Source organism: Muntiacus reevesi, chromosome 2 (genome assembly GCF_963930625.1).
Source record: "Muntiacus reevesi chromosome 2, mMunRee1.1, whole genome shotgun sequence".
NCBI classification, from domain to species: Eukaryota; Metazoa; Chordata; class Mammalia; order Artiodactyla; family Cervidae; genus Muntiacus; species Muntiacus reevesi.
In genome coordinates, this window is record NC_089250.1 from 256,186,290 (window position 1) to 256,209,071 (window position 22,782).

At 52.1% G+C, this 22,782-nt stretch overlaps 1 protein-coding gene across 1 annotated transcript in view; it reads left to right on the forward strand.

Annotated features, from left to right (window-relative positions):
* CHST8 (carbohydrate sulfotransferase 8) overlaps positions 1-22,782 on the forward strand; it is a 142,221-nt gene that overhangs the window by 62,014 nt on the left and 57,425 nt on the right. Inside the window, exon 2 of the mRNA XM_065920564.1 lies at positions 7,772-7,986. Within this exon, the coding sequence (XP_065776636.1) occupies positions 7,857-7,986 (130 nt within the window). The 5' untranslated portion in view covers positions 7,772-7,856. The remainder of the gene's footprint in view (positions 1-7,771; positions 7,987-22,782) is intronic.

Here is a 22,782-nt window from a genome sequence, read left to right on the forward strand (position 1 = left end):
CTATATTCTGGTCATGTTTCACACAGGCATGAACTTGACAATTCTGGTCCTTCTTAGCTCCTGGGACTGCACCTGTAGGATGAGTGAAATGATAAGATAGTGATTTCTGCTCAGTTTGCTTTCACTGATTTTTGATTGAAGTAAAATTAATATTGTTGTTGTTATTTATATACATAGTGTAAACCATGTTAACCATTTTTAAGTCCAAGGGCATTAAGTACATTCACATTGCTGTGCCGTCATCACCACTACACTTCTCCAGAACTTTTTTCATCTTCCCCAACTGAAAATCTGTCCCCATTAAGTAATAATTCCCCATTCCTGCCTCCCCTGCGGTCCCTGGTAACCGCTATTCTACTTCCTGTCTCTGAGTTTTTCTACATGGAATCATACATGTGAGCCTACTGTGACTGGCTCCTTTCACATAGCATAATGTCCTCAAGGTTCATTCATGTTTTACCATGAATTGCTTTCACTGGTTTTTGATCAACCCATGCAAACTACTGTTCATGAGGTTCTCATGTAAAAAAAAAAAAAAAAGATGCACAGAAGAACTATACAAAAAAGATCGACCCAGATAACCATGATGGTGTGAACACTCACCTAAGCCAGACATCCTGGAATGCAAGGTCAAGTGGGCCTTAGGAAGCATGACTACGAACAAAGCTAGTGGAGATGATGGAATTCCAGCTGAGCTAGTTCAAGTCCTAAAAGATGATGCTGTGAAAGTGCTGCACTCAATATGCCAGCAAATTTGGAAACCTCAGTAGTGGCCATAGGACTGGAAAAGGTCAGTTTTCGTTCCAATCCCAAAGAAAGGCAATGCCAGAGAATGTTGAAACTACTGCACAGTTGCACTCATCTCACACTCTAGTAATGTTCAAAATTCTCCAAGCTAGGTTTCAATAGTACGTGAACCAAGAACTTCCAGATGTTCAAGTTGGTTTTAGAAAAGACAGAGGAACCAGAGATTAAATTGCCAACATGTGTTGGATCATAGAAAAAGCAAGAGAATTACAGAAAAACATCTACTTCTGCTTTATTGACTATGCCAAAGCCTTTGACTGTGTGGATCAAAACAAACTGTGGAAAAATCTGAAAGAGATGGGAATACCAGACCACCTTACCTGCCTCCTGAGAAATCTGTATGCAGGTCAAGAAGCAACAGTTACAACTGGACATGGAACAATGGACTGGTTCCAAATAGGGAAAGGAGTCCATCAAGGCTGTATATTGTCCCCATACTTATTTAACTTATATGCAGAGTACATCACTCAAAATGCACATACTGAAATCAAGATTGCTGGAAGAAATATCAATAACCTCAGATATGCAGATAACACCATCCTTATGGCAGAAAGTGAAGAGAAACTAAAGAGCCTCTTGATGAAAGTGAAAGAGGAGAGTGAAAAAGCTGGCCTAAAGCTCAACATTCAGAAAAATAAGATCATGGTTTCTGGTCCCATCACTTCATGGCAGATAGATGGGGAAATAATGGAAACAGTGAGAAACTTTATTTTCTTGGGCTCCAAAATCACTGCAGATGGTGATTGCAGCCATGAAATTAAAAGATGCTTGCTCCTTGGAAGAAAAGTTATGATCAACCTAGACAGCATATTAAAAAGCAGAGACATTACTTTCCCAACAAAGGTCCGTCTAGTCAAAGCCATGGTTTTTCCAGTAGTCATGTATGGATGTGAGAATTGGACCATAAAGAAAGCTGAGCACCGAAGAACTGATGCTTTTGAACTATGGTGTTGGAGAAGACTCTTGAGAGTCCCTTGGACTGCAAGGAGATCAAACCAGTCAGTCATAAAGGAAATCAGTCCTGAATATTCATTGGAAGGACTGATGTTGAAGGTGAAACTCCAATACTTTGGCCACCTGATGCAAAGAACTGACTCCTTAGAAAAGACCCTGATGCTGAGAAAGATTGAAGACAGGAGGAGAAGGGGGCAACAGAAGATGAAATATCTGGGTGACATCACCAACTCGTGGGCATGAGTCTGAGCAAGCTCCAGGAGCTAGTGACGGACAGAGAAGCCTGGTATGCTGCAGTCCACGGGGTCACAAAGAGTTGGACACAACTGAGTGACTGAACTGACTGACCAATGCAAACTATAGTGTTGTTTGGGAGGTCCCTAGCATCATACTGTATTTTAAAGGTTTGAGAATCATCCATTTTACAGTATCTAAATGACATATATTTGTTTGTGTTGTGTGTTCTAATATACTCAAACATATAGAAATAGAGTCATCACTTACCTCTACAAATATATTAGTCTTCAAGCCCCATGTTTTGAAATCTGCCCTACAAACATGAAGATCCAAAAGTGGCATCCTGGTGGTGAGTGTGCCTGGGGTGTTTGGGAGCTGTCAGTTTCCATCGGGTTCCCTGGTGGAGCTCAGTTCCTTGTCTGTTCTTCAGTCACAGGATTAGACTACTCGTCGAACCTGATTCCAGCTCAGACCTGATCAAAACAGACCCTCAGCTCCGTGAAACAGAAATGACCTTTTTAAAATTCCAGGTTCATGGAGTGCCTCTCTCCAGATGGTCCAATCACCTCTATTAACTCACACTCATTCAACATGTGGCAAAGGTTATTGATCACCTGTGCCAGGCACTGTGCTAAGTGCTGGGAATACAAAGATGAGCAAAGAGTCCAAAACCGGCATGAGAATGCTGTCCACATAGTGGAGGAAGGGCTGTAACTGAGATACCAGGGCTCACAAGATTGAGGATACTGCTTGCAAGCTGGTGAGGAGGGAGTTAGTTTTTTTACCTGTAGGTTTATTTTTCCATGCCCTGTTCCACTGTAATAAAGTACCCTAAAAATATAAGTTCTGGACGGAGATCATACCCATAGTGTGGCTTATTCCTAATAGCGAAGATGACACTGCAGCCCGTGACATCTTGGCCAGGCTCTCAGGACTCTCCTGCTGTGGCTGTGTGTTTTCAGGCTTCCTTCATCCTCTTTGTATGAGCAGTGATGGGAAACTGGGCTGTGGTGTTCCTAGTGGGGCTGTGGAGACAAGGTCTGGGGCTGTTTGAACCTGATTTGTACCTTGGCCTTCGCCTCAGGGTCGCCTTTCTCTCTCCCTGCAGACAGCGTGGGAGATTGGAGGGAATCCCTGCCTTGTAACAAGGAGTGGTTATCAAGTAAATTGCTTCCCCCAGGAATGGGGTGCAGACGTGCCTGCCCGGGTGTGCCGAGGCTGGGCCCTGCCCATTTCAGGACCCAGGTCAGCGCTCCGCTGTGTCAGCGGTGAGGCAGGAGTCTGCAGCCCCGCCTCAGAGTCTTTTGCCCTTTGCAGCCATCCGTCATCCTCGCAGAGCATTGCAACTTTATGCCTGTGCATAAAAACTGGAGGGACTCGTCCCAGAGTTTGCGGCTGCCACCGCCGCTGCCGTTAGAGCAGTTTTAATTAGCTGCAGGATTTTAATGAGCTGAAATCGAGAAGAACCCCATCTCAGAAGTAAGCAGGAGCCGAACACAGGAAAGAACTCTGACAAAACAGATGGAGGTGGTGTTCTCAGGGGACTGGGCTGTGCGCTTTGTTTCAGCAAAGAGCAAATGAGTTACCGAGGCCAGGAGGCTGAGGAGGGAAGCCGGTGGGTCAGCCCCAGCGCCGGCCTCGGTGGGGGCAGAGCTGGAAGCGTGGCCCCCTCTGCTGCCGTAGCGGAATGCTCGGTGCCGGATTCAAGGTGACGGCAATGCCTGGCTCCATTCTCCTCAAGTTGCCATAGCAGCCTCTCTCCCGATGAGCAGCTTCTCTTGGAGCCCTCAGCCAGGAGGGACGTCATTGTTCACTCCTGCCGGTTCGAGGAGGAAACGACTGGACAGAGAACTTTCCCAGGCCCGGGGCCCGCACACCCAGTGGGTGCACCCACTGGCGCGAGGCTGGACGCCTCCTCCTGCCTCCAGTGGGGCACAGGGGTGGGTCTCCACAGCCTGAGGGGGTCCTCTGGGTGACTTGGGGGAATATCCAGGCCTTGGAGCATCCGCAGCCAAGTGTGTCCTTGGAGCCGTCCGTCCGTCTGCCTTCCGGCCCTTCGCCACTGGAGGTGCGTGCGTTTTGGCTGAATTCCCAAGTCCTTGCTTGTGCCCTGAAGTGAATTTTCTAGAGACAAAATTTTAAATCAGATAAATAAGGAAATAGGAGAAATCCTTGGCCCTGCCCTGTGTCCCAGGAGGTGTTTACAAGATTAATTGGATTTTTCTTTCTTCCTGTAAAAATTGGTGACGCCATTCGGGGCCTCAGGGAGAGAAGCCTCCGGGAGCGCTAGGAACTGTGAGGAGGGCAGGACCTTCTGAAATCTCAATGGGCTGTTTATTTTTCTTGCCTCCCCCCTCCCCCTTCCATTCCATCATTTGAATTTTCTTCTTGTCTGCTGATCTTAGAAGGGAAGTAGGAGAAGATTCTTCACTTGTTATCAGAGTGTGATGCAGGGCGTGCTGAGCCTATACCCGTCCCGCTGGGAGTGGGGGCTTGTGAATGTGTTTGTGGGGTCCTGGGCAGCCCACCCCCAGCCTTGACTGTGATGTCCCCTCCCCAGGCAGCAGCTCAACTTGCAGGAGAGGGAGACAGCCTTTGGACAGCATCTCCCTGTGGCCTTGAAAATAACAGGTGACTTTGAAGACTAGGATTGTCGTGGGGACTGTAGGGGATCAGATGTGCCCTCTGTCTGGAGTGTCTGATGGTCTGTTGGTGATCTCTCACCTGGCTCCCTTTAAAGGAAGGAGTTTCCGACAGATTCTGTGATGTTGTTCTTTCCCTCCTGGGGCCTTGAAGACTCAGTCAGCCCGCAAACCATTCCCCCGGGAGAGGAGGCAGGCTAACCTTTGATTCCTGTTTGCACGAAGCAGGGAGTTAGCTAATCAAATGGTCTCCAGTGAGAGCCAACCCTGGGAGAAAGGCCCAGTGCAGGGGTGGATGCTGGGGTCTGAGGCTTAGAAGCTAAGTCTGGGCAGGGGAAGCCACACATGGCTCTGGGTGTAGAGAGAGTGCTTATATTCTCTTGGGGACTCACAAGGGGAGAGTCTCTAAACTGAGATGCTTGAACGGTTGATGCTCCTGCCACCATGAAAGTGCAGGTTCTGGGGCTGTATTCTCTTCTCCCCAGATTTGGGGTCAGGGATGTGGTCTTCAGCCTGGCTCCAGGCACATGGGCTGCTGGAAGCCTGGCTCCAGTTGGTGGGCTTGGTTTGGTCTGGTTCAGAAACAAGTGAGAACAGGTCGTAGCTGGAGGAGGAGGGAAATCTGTACTGGCTTGAATGGTGGCCGTGTGACTGATTAGAAAGAAGAGGAAACTGACCAGCTCTTCTGTAGTCACTTCTGCAGTGCCAGCCACCACACAAACAATGCAGTAATGATCACACGTGGCTTTGAGTCCCTTTTTCTCATCAAATAGTCTTTGGGTCAAGATTGGGCAACACATTATTAGCTGTTTTACCAGGCCACTGTGTCTGCTGGCCATCGACTTGCAATCCTTTCTTCCCTTCCTTCTCTCTTCTTTCTTCTCCCCCACCTTAAGAAATGTCCTAATTTGGGGGTTCACCCTAGATCAGATTGGTTTCCTGACCTTGTGTCTCACTCTGAAAGCTGATGTGTCTGCAGGCAGTATGTCAACACCTTGGCCAGCATGAACTGGGTGTCCTTATAGCCATGGCCTTGCTTATAGGATCAACCTGTGGGTCCCGCACAGAGGGCCTGTCATCACTGAGTGAGGGGCCTGGAAGACTGCAGGCCATCGGGCGTGCTGTGGGCTTTGTCCTTCCCTGGAGCCGGGGGCCTGCACTCCTGCACCTGTGTCTTTTCGGAATGATGAGCCAGGTCCCCAGGATGGTCCCATCATGGAGAAAGAGGCTGCAGACCCCGAGGGGCTTCAGGGTCTGAGCCTTTGGGGACATGTTGCCCACTTTCACCCACTGAAAGCTGGAGGCGGGATATCCCTGTTTGGCAGGAAGCAGCCGCCTTTCTCTGCAGCGGGTGTGGGGGGGGGGGTGGTGTGGGAGGGGCTGTTGCAGGGAGGTCAGGGCCAGCTGGAACCCTGGAGCCAATGCCAGAGGCAAACAGCGCCCGGTCAGCACTGCCTCCGAAACATGAAAGCTGGGAGGTCGTGGGAAACTCCTGCTCACACAGCCCAGAGAGCCTGGCATTCAGGCGCGTTCCCGTGCATGGAGGCCTGGGGCAGGTTAATTAAAGTTAACTGAGTGAAAAAATAATTACAGAGACTGTGGAGGGGAGAAACCCAAACCTGCAATTTAAGTCTCAGCCTCAGAGCCTTGCTGAGAACTGTCTAGTCCTTGGGCATGTGTGTTTGGGCAAGGGAGGGTGGGGTTTCTCTGGTTATCACTTCCTGCCTTGTGCCCCACCTTCAGGTTGGATACAGAGGGACAAAAGCTGGGTTCAGAACCTAGGTGCCGGGTCAGAGATGGGTTCCCTGTTCAGAATGTCAAGCCAAGGAGACTCCAAGCAGGGACCATCCCTGTGCTGAATGGCACATCTGGTCTGGGGCCTGATCCGCACCCTGCTGTGTCTCAGGGGTTACTGGGGACTGCCCACCTGGCCTCAGCCTTCCTCGGGCACTGCCCTGTGCCAGGCAGGGGCATGTTCCCAAAGGACTCCTTAGGTGGAAAGAGGATGATGTCCCTGGACCCAGGTAGGTAGGATCGGGTGAAGATAAGGGGAAAAAGTGATAGCTTGCTCAAACCACCCTGCCACACCCCCAGCCCACCCCCACTGCAGGAACTTACATCTTTCCTTTAGGCAGATGGCCTTGGGGGGCTGTCATCTTTTTCTTTCAGTCATGCCACATGGCATACGGGATCCTAGTTTTCCCGACCAGGGACTGAACCCATGCCCCCTGCTGTGGATGATCGAAATCCTAACCACTGGACCACGGGGAAGTCCCAGGGTACCCTCGTCTTGACCCATAGCCTGATCTAACTGATATCACTAGTTGGTATCGGGATATTTGGCAGGCGTTTCTTCTACTTCAAGGGGAATGAGGGTGGGGGCAAGCAACACGGGCATGGCCTGGGTCTGCAGTGGCTGGAGCAGCAGGTGCCCATCTGCAGGGACACAGCCTCTGAGCCTGGGATCTGTCAGATCTGGGTCTGGCCATGCCATCTCAGCTCCTGACCGCTTTGAGAGCTGGGATGACCATGACCTGGCTGGAACTTAAGCCCCTGTTGGTGCGACTATCCAGCAGGGCTTTGATTCCACCCAGCTCATCCTTCCGTCTGTCGGGGGCAGGGGCAGGTCTGGCTGGAGCAGTGGTGAGTCACTCAGTCCCTGACATCTCTGGGCCTGGGCCTTCTCAAAGCTGCTGGTTCTGTGGAGACCCTTGTCCCCAGCACCCTGTAGACGGGAGCCAAGGCAGAGACAGACCCAAGAGCTTCTGTTTCTGCTGGGCCAGTTGTGGGCCACAGGGACCAAGATTTCTGCCTGAACAGTGCAGGGGGTGGCCACTGTCTTCTGGCTGTGGGTGATAGGGGTCCCCACCAGGGTCCCCCCCACCCCGGGTGGGAGCTGGGGAGTATCACTCTCCGTGGCTTTTCTAAAGGTCCAGATACAGGAGACCCTGGCAGGAAGCTGGTGTCTCGGCCACAGGTGGTGACCAGCCTTTACCTCCTTGGGCTTGAGAAGGTCAAAGGGACACATGTGAGTAAGGGTGGAGGGGTCCAGGGACTCTGCTTGGTCACGAGCAGTGGCCAGAACCCTGGGCCTCAGTGATGGGCCGTCTTTCTCCCCCACTGCTCCGTAGACCTGGCCTGATGGACGCTCGGTGTGGACAATGAGGGAAGAACGCGCCTCCCGCACCCAAGAGGTGACCCCGGAGCGAGCCCCGGATGTCCCCGCGAGCAGGAACGATGCGACTGGCTTGCATGTTCTCGTCCATCCTGCTGTTCGGAGCTGCAGGACTCCTCCTCTTCATCAGCCTGCAGGACCCCACGGAGCTCGCCCCCCACCAGGCGCCAGGTGAGCCCTCGCGCTCGGCCCCGCCGCCTGCCTGACCCGGCTCTCCCGCCCGAGGTGCAGGCCTCCGTGCTGCCCCGGGGCCAAGGCAGGGGTTCCAGTCACCAGCTGCAGTGTGGGAGCACTATATCTGCGGTCAGGCCACCAGCCACAGGGTTCTGGCCTCTGACCTCTGGCCTCTGGCTCGTGCACTCCTCTTGGGAAGGATGGCCAGGCTGCCCCTCTCTCATCTGATCATTGCCTCTGGTGAAACTCAGATTTCAGGGTCTCACCGCCTCTCGGGTCCTCTCCCACATGGCCTGGGATATCAGAGGACAAGTGACTTCTCCCTGAGCACAGCCCTCCCCAATGGGACTCTGATTCTCTGCCCAGCACTGGGGACCTCTCGGATTCAGCCTCTCCAGCCTGGGCGAGGAAGTTGGGGTGCCTCGGTGCCTCCCGGATTTGTAAAGCTGAAGAGCCTCCTGCTGGCCTCCCCACCTACTGCCTCCCAGCCCACTGGACTCGCAGAGGTGGGGATGGCCGTGAGGGGAGAGCAGGAAGGATGGTACCAAAGCCTCGGGGTGGACAGAAGGTGGAGAGGGACGCTCAGGCAAGGCCCCTCTGACTGGGACTTGGCCACGCCCCAGAGAGCACGGCTGACCTGGAGGGCCAAGGCCAGGAATCATTGGCATCATGTGAGGTTGCCAGGCCAAGCACCTGTGTTTACAACAGAGGTCCCAGAGGCCTTGTTAGGGGAGGGTCCTTGATGGCTGGACACCCCTGGGCTCCCGGACATGGACAGAAGGAAAGGGGCGTGGAGGCTGGAGGGTTAGGCAGAGGGATCCCCCGCACCATCCCTGCCTACAGCCCACAGCCCAGGAGTGTGGGACACAGTGTGAGGGGGTCCCTGGCCCTGAGTGGGGAGGGCCCAGGGCCCGCCTCGGCTCACACGCTCAGGGCAGCCTGCATCCACACGGAGCTTGGGCTGGGGGCCTGTAGGTGCCACGTGGAAAGGCGGAAGGAGCAGGAGGCCAGAGCTGGGCCTGGCAGCTGCTGTTGGAGGCCCTGGCGGGAGAGGCTGGAGAGTCGCTCTGCTCATCCCTAAGCGTCAGCGAGAGGCAGCCCAGCGCCGGGCGGACCCCCTGGAGCTGGTGCTGAGTCACTGGTGCTGACTCACGCTTGGGCCGGACCCTCCACGGAGGTGGCTGTCGAAGATGAGTCTGGCTGCTTCCCAGCTGCGGAAGCAGAGACCCGTGACTGAGCCGGTCCCTCTGGGGAGACTTTGCAGCCTCACGTGGGCCCCAGCGTGGCCGGCGACTGTGGGAGCGGCGCCTAGCTGCACGGGCCGCGCCGCCCAGAGCCCTCAGAGTTGTTCTCCGCAGTTGTGTGTTGTATGAGCGGGAGCGAGCTCCCGACAGAGGCCTCTCGGACGCGGCTTGGGGATAACGGCGCTGTGTGTCCTCTGCGCGTCTTGCTGTGTGTGCGCGCTTGGGGCACACGTGGGCAGAGGGTCCTCGTGTTCTGTGTCTGCCTTCTCTGGGACAAGCCTGGGAGAGAAGACCCGAGTGTGTCTGTGGTGTGGATGGGGCCGCGTGCCCATCCGTGGTGTCTTCTGGGGACCGGTGTGATAGTCCTGAGTGGGGTCGCTGCCTGGTGACCGCGACACATGCCCTGCCATGCCACAGCAGCTGACAACCCAGAGACCTTGCCTCTTGTGTCGTGGATTCCTGTCCCTGCCGGGCCATGGCCTTGCACAGCTACCCAGGTGCACACACGTGTGGGTTACCTCGATTACTGGTGGAGTGGGGACCCAGCGGACAGTGAGGGTTTCTAGGGTGCGTAGACTGGCAGGCAGGATGGCAGGAAGCGGAGGCGAGCCTCCCGCTGCAGCCGGGGATTTCGAGGACCTGGCAGACCCAGATGAGGAGCACGCTTGGGTTTTGAGCTCCCTTCTTCTGGCTGTAAATGGAGCCGGACCACCTGGACGTAGAACCTGTACGTTCTACGTAAATCACCTCAAACACAGTCATAAAACTTTAAGTAATGCTTACGTTACTCTCCCTGAGCAAAGTGTTCCTGACACAGGCTGTTTGTGTTGATTTGTTACTATTCATTTATTCTTCCCCTGTACTTCTCACGGCAGCCTAATTGTGATTCGGTACCAAGAAAGCAATATCAAAGTAATTTTCCACAACATTAGTTACAATTTTCTTCTGATCTTTCAAGTGAAACAATCCCATCCTGTTGTCTTCTCTGTGCACATAAACCTTGATTACATTTATCTGTTGGAAACCAGTGCTTACAAAGTGTATGTATCCAGCTGCATGGATGGTTTGGCCCCAAGAGTCCTGGACAAGTCAGAATTTCAGTCCTGGGAGATGTAGATGTGGGAGACTGCCCTGCCATCCAGATTGGGCAAGGCGGTGGGGGTATCTATGGAGGACATTCCCCACAGGCTCTTCTGGGGTTTTTTCCAGCAGCAGAAACTTTCCTGGGAATGGAGTGTCTGGGATCCGCTGTTGGTGGCGTTGGCCAAGGTGGGAGGGGGAGGGTGGTTGGGTGAAGATGCAGAAACAAGCTTGAAAAGGCAGACAGTCATTAGCTGTTTGTGGTCCGTTGGGGTTGGCGTGTCCTTCAGATTTCTTCCATGCAGTTACCAGCTCTTAAAAGCACCTGAATTTCTCAGAGACCGGTCAGCAAATCTCACCTGCTTTGTGCATTAGATGCAATCCTGTGGGATTGCCAACTTTTGTAAACCAAGCGATATTTTCCAAAATGTTTGCTATATTTTAGGTCAAACCTTTTGGAACATAAATCACTGCAGGTTAACCTACCTTCGTTCTAAGATTAGGTGTTCTTTGGTATCAGAGAATCTGCCTATCCTACTGTTTTTATATCTCCAATATTGCCAGGCCCTTAGGCCTCCGGAAACTCACACCTTGACCCAGGAGATTACTCTTGCCCCTTCCCAAAGTGGAAGAGAGCCAATCAGAACTGGGAATAACACATCCCAACATGCTGGCTCTGGAGTTGCAGAAGGCACTCTCCACATGTGTGTTATGAGTGGCCTGTCTTTATATACAGGTTTTAATACAAAGCAGAACTTTGTATTATGGAGAGCTTTGGACACGTAGAGAAGTAGAGTAGAATAGTGCAGTGAACCCCACGTCCCAAGCACCCAACAGCCTCAACAGGGCCCCATCCACAGCCCCATGCACTTCTCTCTTTTCAAAGTATGTATACTATGGCCAATCAGTTCAGTCATAAATATTTCTTTTTTAAAAAATGTCTTGGTTTAGTTTGGCTGCACTGGGTCTTTGCTGCTGTTTGCAGGTTTTTTCCAGTTGTGGTGTGGGGACTTCTTCCTGCTGTGGCTTCTCTTGTTGCAGAGCACGTGTTGTAGGACCATGGGTTTCAGTAGTTCTGACTCTCAGGCTTGGTTGCTCCACGGCTTGTGGAATCATCTGGACCAGGGATCCTGTGTCCCCTCCATTGGCGGGGCGGTTCTTACCCATTGTACCACCAGGGACGTCCCCTAAATATTTCTTTTTAAAAAAATTTTTTATTGGCATATAGTTGATTTACAGTGTTGTTAGTTTCTACTGGACAGCAAGTGAATGAGTTATACATATAGCTACATCCATTCTATCTTAGATTCTTTTCCCATGTAAGTCATCACAGAGTATTGAGTAGAGTCCCCTGTGATACACAGTAGGTCCTTATTAATTATCTGTTTTATGTATAGCAGTGTGTACATGTCAATCCCAATTTATCCCCCCCCCCCGCTTCCCTGCATAACCATAAAGCCATATATATTTCAATGTATTTCCTAGTTTAAAAGATAAGAACTCTTTTTTTAAAACATTCAGCAATTGTTTAATCTCATCAAACGTCCAGTGTTCCCATTTCTAGTCATCCCGCAAATGTGATAAATACCTTTATTTCCCATTTGTTTTGTCAGGATCTGGATAAGGCTCACTCGTTACAACTGGTGGGCGAGTCATTTAAGCCTCTCTTTGTCTCTAAGATGTCCCGCTTGCCTTTATTTCCCCCTTGCTATTCATTGGAGGAAGCTGGGTCACAGGTCCTGTAAGTCTCCCACAGTTGGGGTTTTTGCTGATTGTGCCTGTTTGGTATAGCGCAACACAGCCTTCCGCCCCTTGTACTCCCTATAAATTAAGTATATTTAGCAGTTGATCAGAGGTAGGTTTGTTTTCCCATTTTTGGCAAGAATTCATATGTGGTCCTGTGTTCTTCTGAGGGGAGGAGTACATCTGCCCAGCTTTGAGCTATTGGTTAGCCACTGACCCTGTGGCTTCCTAAGTGGCTCAGTGGTAAAGAATTCACCTGCTAATGCCAGAGACTCAAGAGACGCAGGTTCGATTCCTGGATCTGGAAGATCTCCCAGAGTAGGAAATGGCACCCCACTCCAGTATTCTTTCCTGGAAAATTCCATGGATAGAGGAGCCACAGTCCATGGGATGGCAGAGAGTCAGACACGACTGAGCGACTCAGCACGCACACGCTTTGCCTACGCAGTGGCATCAGTGACCAGTTTCACGGAAGACAATGTTTCCACAGACCGTGGCAGGGGGATGGTTTCGCGATGCTTCAGGCCCCGCTGATCTGACAGGAGGCGGAGCTCAGGCAGTAATGTCAGCGATGAGAAGCAGCTGTAAATACAGATGCAGCTTTGCTCCGTCTCCCACCGCTCACCTCCCGCTGTACAGTCTGGTTCCTAACAGGCCACACACTGAAACTGGTCAGTGGCCCAGAGGTTGGAGCCCCCCTGGTCTAGACCATCCAATCGAGGCTGCACACGTCAATGTTATGGTTTTAATTTATTTTTAAAATTGAAGTATAGTTGATTTGCCATGTTGTATTAATTCTTGCTTTACAGCAAAATGATTCAGCTATATACACATATACCTTCTTTTGTTGCATATTCTTTTCTATTACGGTTTGTCATAGGATCCTGAATATAGTTCTCTGTACTATGCAGTAGGACCTCATTGTTTATCCATTCTGCATGTAAAACCTTACATCTGCTAACCCCAGCCTCCGGCTTCATCTCTCCCCCAGCTCCCTCCCCTGTGATGTTCTAATTGTACCATTTCTTCTTCATTCTTTTAAGTGGGATGGATTTTGTTTTAATGGGGTGAGGTGAGACATTGTTAGTGACCCGTGAAGTCAAAGTGAACAGTGCATGGATTGGCTTATTTGTTGATATGTTTTCAAAAATGTGACCTTATGATACAGATTCTATTGCTAGCACACTAGAGATAGTTTTTCTTTTTTTTTTAATGCTTGATTTTTGTAGAGTGGATTTTTTTTTTTTTAATGCTTGGTTTTTGTAGAGTGGATTATTATTTTTTTTAATGCTTGGTTTTTGTAGAGTGGATATTTTTTAAAGCAGGCCACCCCCACGTTTTAGTGAAGTGGCTGTTTGCTTTCCCAAAGCCGTGGAACTGTGGGTGGGGATGCCGGGGACTGAGGGCAGTGCTGGGATGCTCCGGGAGAAAGGCAGCCACAGGGATGGCCCAGGGGGCCCTGAGTGCAGACAGTCTCTGGTGATTCAGTCCATAACCAGTCCCAGGGTATTACTTCCAGGGCATCCAGGGATAATAATAGATAATAACAAAGGTTTACCACATGCCAGGTCTTGTGCAAAGCCCTTTATGTGGTTTTATTTTTCCTCTTTGGCTGTGCCACCCAGCATGCAGGATCTTAGTTCCCTGACCTGGTCAGGGATCGAACCCATGCCCCCTGGGAGTGTGGAGTCTTAACCACTGGACCCCCAGGGAAGTCCCCCTTTACATGTTTGTGTGTGTGTTCAGTCACTAAGTCCTGTATGACTCTTTGCCACCCCGTGGACTGCAGCACACCAGGTTTCCTTATCCTTTACTATGGTTTGGAGTTTGCTCAAATTCACGTCCGTTGAGTCAGTGATCCAACCATCCAACCATCTCATCCTCTGCTGCCCGCTTCTCCTTTTGCCTTCAGTCTTTCCCAGTATCAGAGTCTTTTCCAATGAGTTGGCTCTTTGTATCAGATGGCCGAAGGATTGGAGCTTCGGCTTGGAGTGCATGTAATTCTTACAATAAATGAGGTCCCAAGACTTACAGAGTGGACACAGACAACATTGATGGGGGCTAATGCTCCCAGTTGCCCACTGTGTGCCCAGCACCAAGACACACATTTGACAAGTATTTAGTGCCCATTTAATACCTTTGGAACACCTTGAGTTAAATACCATTACACCATTTGACAGACAAGACCCCTAAGGTAAGAGAGGTTACGAGCCCTGCCGGGATGCATCCGTAGGGAGCCAGCTGTTGCCCGCAGCACCTCCTGCCTTCTCAACACCAGCGATGCTCACTTGGTCCGACCTGTCTCGGCCCAGAGCAGAGTGTGAATCAAGGACACATGAGAAAATATGCGTGGGAAGAGCTCCATCAGGGGCTGGCGTGAGACCTAAAGACCCAGACTCACAACTGAAGACTCAGGCAGACCCCGGTTCCCGTGAGCCTTTGGAGTGTTACAGGGGTGCAAGCCTTTGCTGCAGGCTCAGTTGGGGAGCCCTGGGGAGTCTGAGGGTGCAGCAGCCGTCAGAGAGCCCACTCCGGTGATGCATGTCCTGAAGCTGTGGACAGAAGCAGAGGAAGAGACCTCAGGCACACGGAGAGTGGCTGGGAGGGGTGGAGTGGGGACAGAAGAGAGGGTGAGGCCTGGGGCAGGCAGGCAGGGACAGGAGAGGGTGGTTCAGGGGCATCATAGGGTCGGGGCAGAGTTGGCAACCACGTGGATGGGAGGCTGAGGAGGGCAGTGTCAGGGTTTCAAGGTGACCCTGGCTCAGGGTTTCTGGCATTGGTAGAGGGGAGTTGGGGTGCCACCCATCAAGGGAGACACTCCAGACAGGGAGTGGTTGGGGGAAGGGAGTAGAGACCACGTGTTCTGTTTTGGGCAGATATCCTCTGAGGTGCTAGGCAGGGTGTGTGGAGTCGCCCTGTGTCTCCTCCACCCAGGGTTGCAGACTCACAGGAACAGGCGAGAGACGCTCCCGCCCTGCCCCACTCCTCCTCCACTGCATCTCCTTTCACACAGGTCACACACTCACTCCTTCGCTGTCACACACCCGAGGGCAGAGTCCTGACCGGAGGAGTCAGGAGGGCTTCCTGGAGGAGGGGAGCTGTGGCTTGCTTGATTGCCTTCTCCAGGGCACAAGAGGTAACAAGATGCTGAGCTCCAGCATCAGCAGTGGAGTGGACTTGGGCGAGACTCAGAGCCGGGGGTGTCTCTCCACAGTTCACGTTAAGTGTTGTTCAGTCGCTCACTCATGTCCAACTTTTTGCAACCCTATGAACTTCAGCACACCAGTCTTCTGTCTCTTTCACTAGCTCCCTGAGCTTGCTCAAATTCATGTCCACTGAGTCAGTGATGCCATCCAACCATCTCATCCTCTATCGCCCCCTTCTCCTCCTACCCTCAGTCTTTCCCAGCATCAGGGTCTTTTCCAAGGAGTCAGCTCTTCACATCAGGAGGCCAAAGTATTGGAGCTTCAGCTTCAGCATCAGTCTTCCCAATGAGTATTCAGGGTTGATTTCCTTTAGGATTGACAGATGCTAAGTATGGTGCCCTATATCTCATAGAAACTGACAGAGCCAGAATTGACTCAGAAATTGACACAACTTCTCCTTTGGTTCCCTGGAGCAGGACTCTATTGGCCAGGGAAAGTGTGGCTCTCACTGTTGGTTCCATGGTTACTGCCCATGGAAGGCTACAGAACAATCTCAGAGGGTTTGTCCTGTTCTTACAGCGACTGCCTTTGTTCAGATGTGACCCTTTGAACCCTGAGATGCCACCAGGCCAAAGGCCATAGGAGTAACTGCTGAGTCGCTCTCAACAGCTCACCCATGTGAGGGTGATGGAATAACCAGAAGTGTGTGGCCGTCCTGCCCCCTCTCCACTGCCGGAGGATGGGCAGCCTCTGGAGCCTGGGTGCCTATGCCCACACACTCTCCCCGGCCAGGGGAACCAGCCCCTCCAGTTTCCATGGCACCGTCTGGTTTGCCCAGGCAGGTGGGTTTTATTGGAATCCTCTTGAGTCTGTCTCCTAAAACCCTTTCCTAACGGCATTGCGGAACATCATATATATTTCCTACAACCCTTGCAAAGCTGGCACCTCCTTGTTGTGACTGTGAATATCAGAAGTGACATGTAATTGCAGTGATCCATCCTGTTAAGTAGCTGGCAATATATCATTGCAAAATCAGCACGGCTGGGACTCTCAGAATCCAGTGTTTCTAAACAACGCACCTGCAAGCATGTGTGTTCAAACTCTCTTCACCAAATGCTGCCCGGGATTCACCAAGGCTGCCTCACCCGCCATACCTTGCCTCGCCTTTCTGTGACCACCGCGAAGAGAAATTATTTCTAGGTAAAACCGAAAAGAAGGACTTCGCAGGTGGCACTAGTGGTAAAGAACCTGCCTGCCAATGTAGGAGACGTCAGAGACGTGGGTTCAATCCCTGGGTTGGGAAGACCTCCTGCGGGAGAAAATGAAATGTTGCCTGGAGAATCCCATGGACAGAGGAGCCTGGCAGGCTACAGTCCATAAGGTTGCACAGAGTCAGATGCAATTGAAGTGACTTAGCACGCACACACGCAAAACCAAAAGAAAAATTAATGCTGGGTAACTGAGTTTTCAGTTCTCTGGAGGGCCTGCCCCGTTGCAGAGAATGCACTGGGTTCTCAAAGTCAGGACTGTGGACCAGGATGCTTGTAGCAGTACTCCTTCCAAGCTCCTTCCTGGGGCTTCCTGTCCCCCTTTTCTCAACTCGAGTGGCTTTAGTGGAGGTTCCTTCTGGTGCCACAGGTCGGGCGATGAGCAAGGTCAGCCCAGCTATCACTGTGCTGGCAGAGGGAAGAAAACTGGTGGGGTCAGTGTGGATAGTTGGAGGGTTGGGGACCAGGGGTGACCCGAGCCCATGGTATGATGGCTGAGCCCCGCCTCGATGGAGTGGGAGCATTGAGGCAGGGCCTGCACACTTTGGGGGCGCCACTCACACTGTACTCTGCTGATTCCAGGGTAGAGTTGATTTAAACTACGGTGTGAAGGGCGCCCCCTGGAGTTGTGCAGAGAATAGTACTGATGGAGGGGCAGACATGGGACCTCCATAGCAATCAGACAGTGAGAGCCAGAGAAGGGAGGGGGACGTGTCCGAACACCTAGCCCTCAAGGGACTTTGCTGGTGGTCCAGTGGTTAAGACTCTGCCTTGCAATGCAGGGGACACGGTTCAGCCCCAGGTCAGGGAACTGATCTCACATGCCATGGAGCCACTGAGGCCGAGCCACAGCTACTGAGCCCGAGTGCTCTAGAGCACGGAGGAGGCAACTATAGAGTTCGTGCTCTGTAAAAAAAGATCTTGCGTGATGCAACCAAGATCCCTCATGCTGAAACTAAGACCCAACACAGCCAAATAAATTTTTTTTTTTTTTTAAAGAAGATCACACGGCCTTCAAGTGTTGGCACAGAAGCCCAGAGGATCTGGTGGGCCCTGGGGGTGCCGGTTTTGGAGACTTCTTTGAAGTCTATTTTTGGGGGGAGCTTTGTGAAAGACCCTAGCCCTCCCTCAGGGGTGCCCACCATGACCCCCTCTGCAGTAGGACTTTCTCTGCCCCGGCACATCCCCTCTCCTGAGACACCGCCCCAGCCCCCAAACCCCTGGCATCTGCCTCTCTGATGTGGCCCCGTTTCCTGGGTTCCTCCCTCACCACTGCAGAAGACACCCTGGAGGTCTACCAGCCAGAGCCTCACTTTTTCTTTGGTGCATTTAGAATACGCTAAATGAAAAATAATGAGTGTGTAGGAACTAAATACAGGAATCACCTAATTAAATTAGGAAACAGACATCTTATCACTGTAATCTGAAAATTGATATTAATAGAAAATGGTCCCAGCATTGTTATGCTAAAGGTTCCTCGGGGTGGGGAAATTAAGAAGGAGAGCAGAACAGAAAATTGGGACAATCGTATCCAATAAGAGCAAGACTTATGTTTTAAAGGAACTAAAGTAAAATGCTAAAAATAGAATACAGGATCACTGTGAGCCTCTAATGAAGTAATGGACAAAGATGGCTTTGAAAACCACAGAGCTCTACATTCATGTACGATGATAATTTTTTAAATGAGACAATGTAATTAAGCTTCATTGTGCCTGAAACCTAGTAATAGTTATCATTTATTGGCGCCAGGCACTATCTCGGGTGCCTTTGCTTTATCTCTCTTCACCCAGTGAGATGCAGGCATCGTTGTCCTGAACTTAGATTCAGAGAGGTAAGGTCAGTTGCCCAAAGTGCCACAGCTAGAGTGGCAGAACCCAGATTCAAACGCAGCTTTGCCTGCTTACAAAGGCCTTCCTAGGCTTACTTTGCACTCCTTGCCCGTTGCCGCTCGTTAATGGCATGGTCAGCAGTTACATTTTCTGATGTCTTTCTGCCATCTTCTCAAAGGGCATTTCTTGCCGACACGCAGCAGATTTCTTTGGCAGCCTGACTCCCTGCCCAAACCCCAGGGCTTCTCTGACTTCTTGGTTAACACAGCCCACACAAAGACCCCTTCTGAAATTACAGTGCAGCTGGGAAACTGGGTCTCCCTTTGTGTCCCAGTCCAGGTGGAGCTGAACGGGGCTGAGTGACCTGAGCTGGACTGGAGGTTCCGAGGCTCAAGCCACCCCCGGAAGCCCGGGTTTCAGGTTGTGTCTCCACAGCAGCTGATTGTTCCGCGGCCCCCAGGCCCCCACCTGGGAGGTGAATCAGGCTCTATTCCCTGGCAGTGTGAGTCACTATTCCGTGGGCCCAGAGCGGGGCTCAGGTGCAGGTTGACCCCTTTCCCATCTGCCCCACCCAGAATGAATAGGAGGGACCCAGGGAGGAGGAGGGGGACTCCAGATCTGTGTGTGAGATGCCCCAGAAGTACACTTGGTCTGGGTCGCCGCGGTGAGCTCACCTGGGCAGGCAGCAGTGGGGCATGCACCCCACACGTCCCCCACTCTGTGTCCATTCACCAGCCAGGCATCTTCAGTGGCAGTGGGGTCACCTGACTTGCCATCAGAGCCAACCCCCACCACCACCCCCCGCCAGCTCAGCCCAAGAGCTCTGCCGGGAAGAGCAGCGGGGCAGGGCAAGACCGCAGTCCCCGAGGCAGAGGGCTCCGGGGGAGGCCTTGTGCCTGGCTTGTTTCCCTGCTCAGCCCCACTTGGTCTGCAGTCTCAGGGCAGTGGGAGGGGGTGTGGGAAGAGGGGCTCAGGACACAGCGACTTTTGCTGCCAGCATGGGGAAGGGTCCGGTCAGGTCCTTGCACATGCTTATCCAGGCCCCACTGACCTTCCAGAAGCCCTGGGTTGCTAACGTGGGCAGCACAGAGGTGGTTCTGTGCCGGAACCTGATCCAAGGACAAGGGCTGTTGCTATGATCGTCGCCTTTCTCCATGACACCGGGTGGCTCTTGTGTTTCTTTGTTTTTTTCAACCCGGAAAAGGTCACGGTGGTAGTTATGACAACAGAAGTGCTGGAGGACAATTCTGGAAGCCTCTGTGGGTCCATGGTGCAGTGGGCCCATCAGGGATGCTCTGTGTGTGGGCTGAAACCTGAGTACCTCGGGCCAGGCTCTGTGGGGGCTCTCTCCTGAACCCCAACTGCCTGCCAGGTGACTGTATACATAAACTGCCTTTCCGTTTATGGTGCCATTTTTCATGTGGCTTTAGGGTCACTATGGGTGTCCTTCCCAAAATCTTTGCAGGAAGCTGGGGACTCAGGCAGATCTCATCTGAGTCAGAAGCTCATTGTTATGTATCTTCTGATGTTTCCATTATAAAGCTTATCCCTCAGTATTTGTGGCTCTACAGTTTTAACTTGAAAATTTACTCAGTCGTGTCCGCCTCTTTGAGGCCCCATGGACTGTAGCCTGCCAGGTTCCTCTGTCCATGGGATTTCCCAGGCAAGAATACTGGAGTGGGTTGCCATTCCCTTCACCAGGGGGTCTTCCCGACCCAGGGATCAAACTTGGGTCTCCCACATTACAAGTGGATTCTTTACCATCTGATCCACCAGGGAAACTGACAGTTTTAACTGGGATCATGGTAAAACTTGGTGGACAATTCTCCCATTTCAAATTTTCTATTTATATGGGGGAACACAACCGAACTTAAATGGGTTCCATTGCCCTCAACGGCTGCTGCTCCGATGCCCCTGCACAGCTGATTGGCTCCCAACAGAGAGGTGAGGCGCCCTGGGGGATCTTCCAATGCTCCTGGTCTGGGGTGCAGGCAGGAAACTGGGGGCTGCCTCTCCCCGAGCCCTACAGCCTGGCCACAGTGTTTCCCAGCCCTCCTCAAAAGTTCTGAAGACTGACCACCTACAGAGTAGGCTGGCCCCATCCAAGCTCCCCGCTCACCCCAGCTTGGGTGCCCCAAAGCAGGTCCCACGTAGCTCAGTTGGTAAAGAATCTGCCTGCAATGCTGGAGACCTGGGTTCGATTCCTGGGTCAGGAAGATCCCCTGGAGAAGGAGATGGCTACCCACTCCAGTATTCTTGCCTGGAGAATCCTGTGGACAGAGGAGCCTGGCGGGCTACAGTCCATAGGGTCACAGGAGTCAGACACAACTTAGCGCTATTTTTCTTTCTTTAAAACAGGTCAAGGGTCCAGTCCCTGTCCAGTGACTCTCAGTCCAGGCAGTTCCCAACCTGGGTTGGACCCAGGGGGTCATCTGTGAACCCCTCACGGCATTTTGCTCATATGTCTCAATGTGCATAGGTACCGGGAAGAAAAGGCAGCCTGGGAAGAGTCTGGGATCCCTACCCCAACTCCCCAAAGGCTAAAGCATCTATAAGTGCTTTCCACCCCTTGCCCTCAGGGTCTGGGCATGCCTGGGACAGAGGGAGATAAGGAAGAGGAAGAGATGAGGGGGGATGTCAGTAAAAATTAGTATGGGGTTACCAGGCTCATCAGAAAATGTACCCGCACAGAGCTGCCAGGGAGACCACGGGAGTGGGGTTGGAGAAGGGGGGCAGATGGCTCCTGGCTCTTTGGGCAGGGCCGCTGCTCAGCTCCAGCCAAGAGTTCTGTGTGGGATGTGGGCCCAGGGTAGCCAGATCTTCCTTTTTATTCTTTCAAGGAAGCAAGACATCTGTAACATATAGTTATGTCATTTCTTCTGATTTATGAGTGGCTGCTCACATCTTAGAAAGTGTTTTCAGAGTTAGTTGGTCACACTTGGCACCTCCTGTTGGTCAGATGGGCTGGAAGGAGAGGGATTGTCCCCCGCCCCAACCTCCTTGGGGCTGAGACCTGCCCCCTCCCACCTTCCTTGTGCTACCCACCCCCACCGTCACCCCCAGGGCAGAGAGGTGGTAGGTCTCCTTGGCGGACAAGGATCTCATTAACTCTTTTCAGCCTTGGCAAGATTCCCTTCAAGCCAGTCCCAGACAGAACTTTTCCAGGTGTCTGCTGATCAGTGGTGGCCCCCCGGAGTCCAAGGGGCCCCTGCCCAGCTTAGGGGGCAGGTACCCCACCAGATCACTCTTCACCATTCAGGCATGGCACCTGAGGTGGGACGCCCAGAGACAATTGATCTGCAGAAGTGTCAGGGAGTCAGGGGTCAGGGAGTGGCGCCACGTCGGGGGCAGCGGCCTTGGGGCTGTGAGTGGCCCCTGAGAGTCCCGGTAGCATCCAGGGAGGTGGCACCTGGGAGTGTGCTGTGAGCAGTGTGTTGGTATGGGTGCTGGGCGCCTGCTGTGTGCCAGGCACTGCACCTGACCTGCTTTATAAATATTCTTACTCTGAAGCCTCACAACAGTGAGGGAAACTGAGGCCCAGAGAGGCAGAGTCAGTTGCACAAGTTTTCACAACGAGGAGACTTCCCTGGTGTCTCAGACGGTAAAGTGTCTGCCTGCAATGCAGGAGACCCGGGTTTGATCCCTGGGTCAAGAAGATCCTCTGGAAAAGGAAATGGCAACCCACTCCAGTATTCTTTCCAGGAAAATCCCATGGACAAAGGAGCTTGGTGGGCTACAGTCAATGGGGTCTCAGAGTCGGACACGACTTCGCTTTCACTTTCACACAACAAGGAACTAATAGTACCTAAACTAGAACCTGGGTGTTTGGGTCTCAAAGACACAGATCAAACCAGTCAATCTTAAAGGAAATCAACCCTGAGTATTCATTGGAAGGACTAATGCTGAAGCTGAAGCTCCAATACTTTGGATGCAAAGACCCGACTCATTGGAAAAAACCCTGATGCTGGGAAAGACTGAGGGCAAGAAGAGAAGGGGGCGGCAGAGGATGATGGTTGGATGGCATCGCTGATTCAATGGACATGAATTTGAGCAAACTCCGGGAGGTAGTGAAGGACAGGGAAGCCTAGTGTGCTGCAGTTATGGGATCACAAAGAGTTGGACACGACTTAGCAACTGAACGACAACTGACCGCCGCTCAGAGCTGAGACGCACAGTGTTGGAGGGCCAGCCTGGGTGCCTGCAGATACTGCCATGCTGATGAGTGAGGCGCACTTCTTTCCTGTGCATTGCAGACATATTCTGGTTTGTTCATAGACCTTCTGGTGAAGGACGGAGACCTCTGTGCATGGGTGTGCGTGTCTGACTCTGTTCACGACCCTGTGCAGAAGTGTATATGTGCACAGCCGAGAGGTATGTGTGTGTGCCTTGGGCTCGCAGCTCACATAGGGGACATTTCCCATGGAAGTTTGGGGCTGACTGCTCGTTGTGCACACTGACAGTCACACCTGCCACAAGCAGCGTG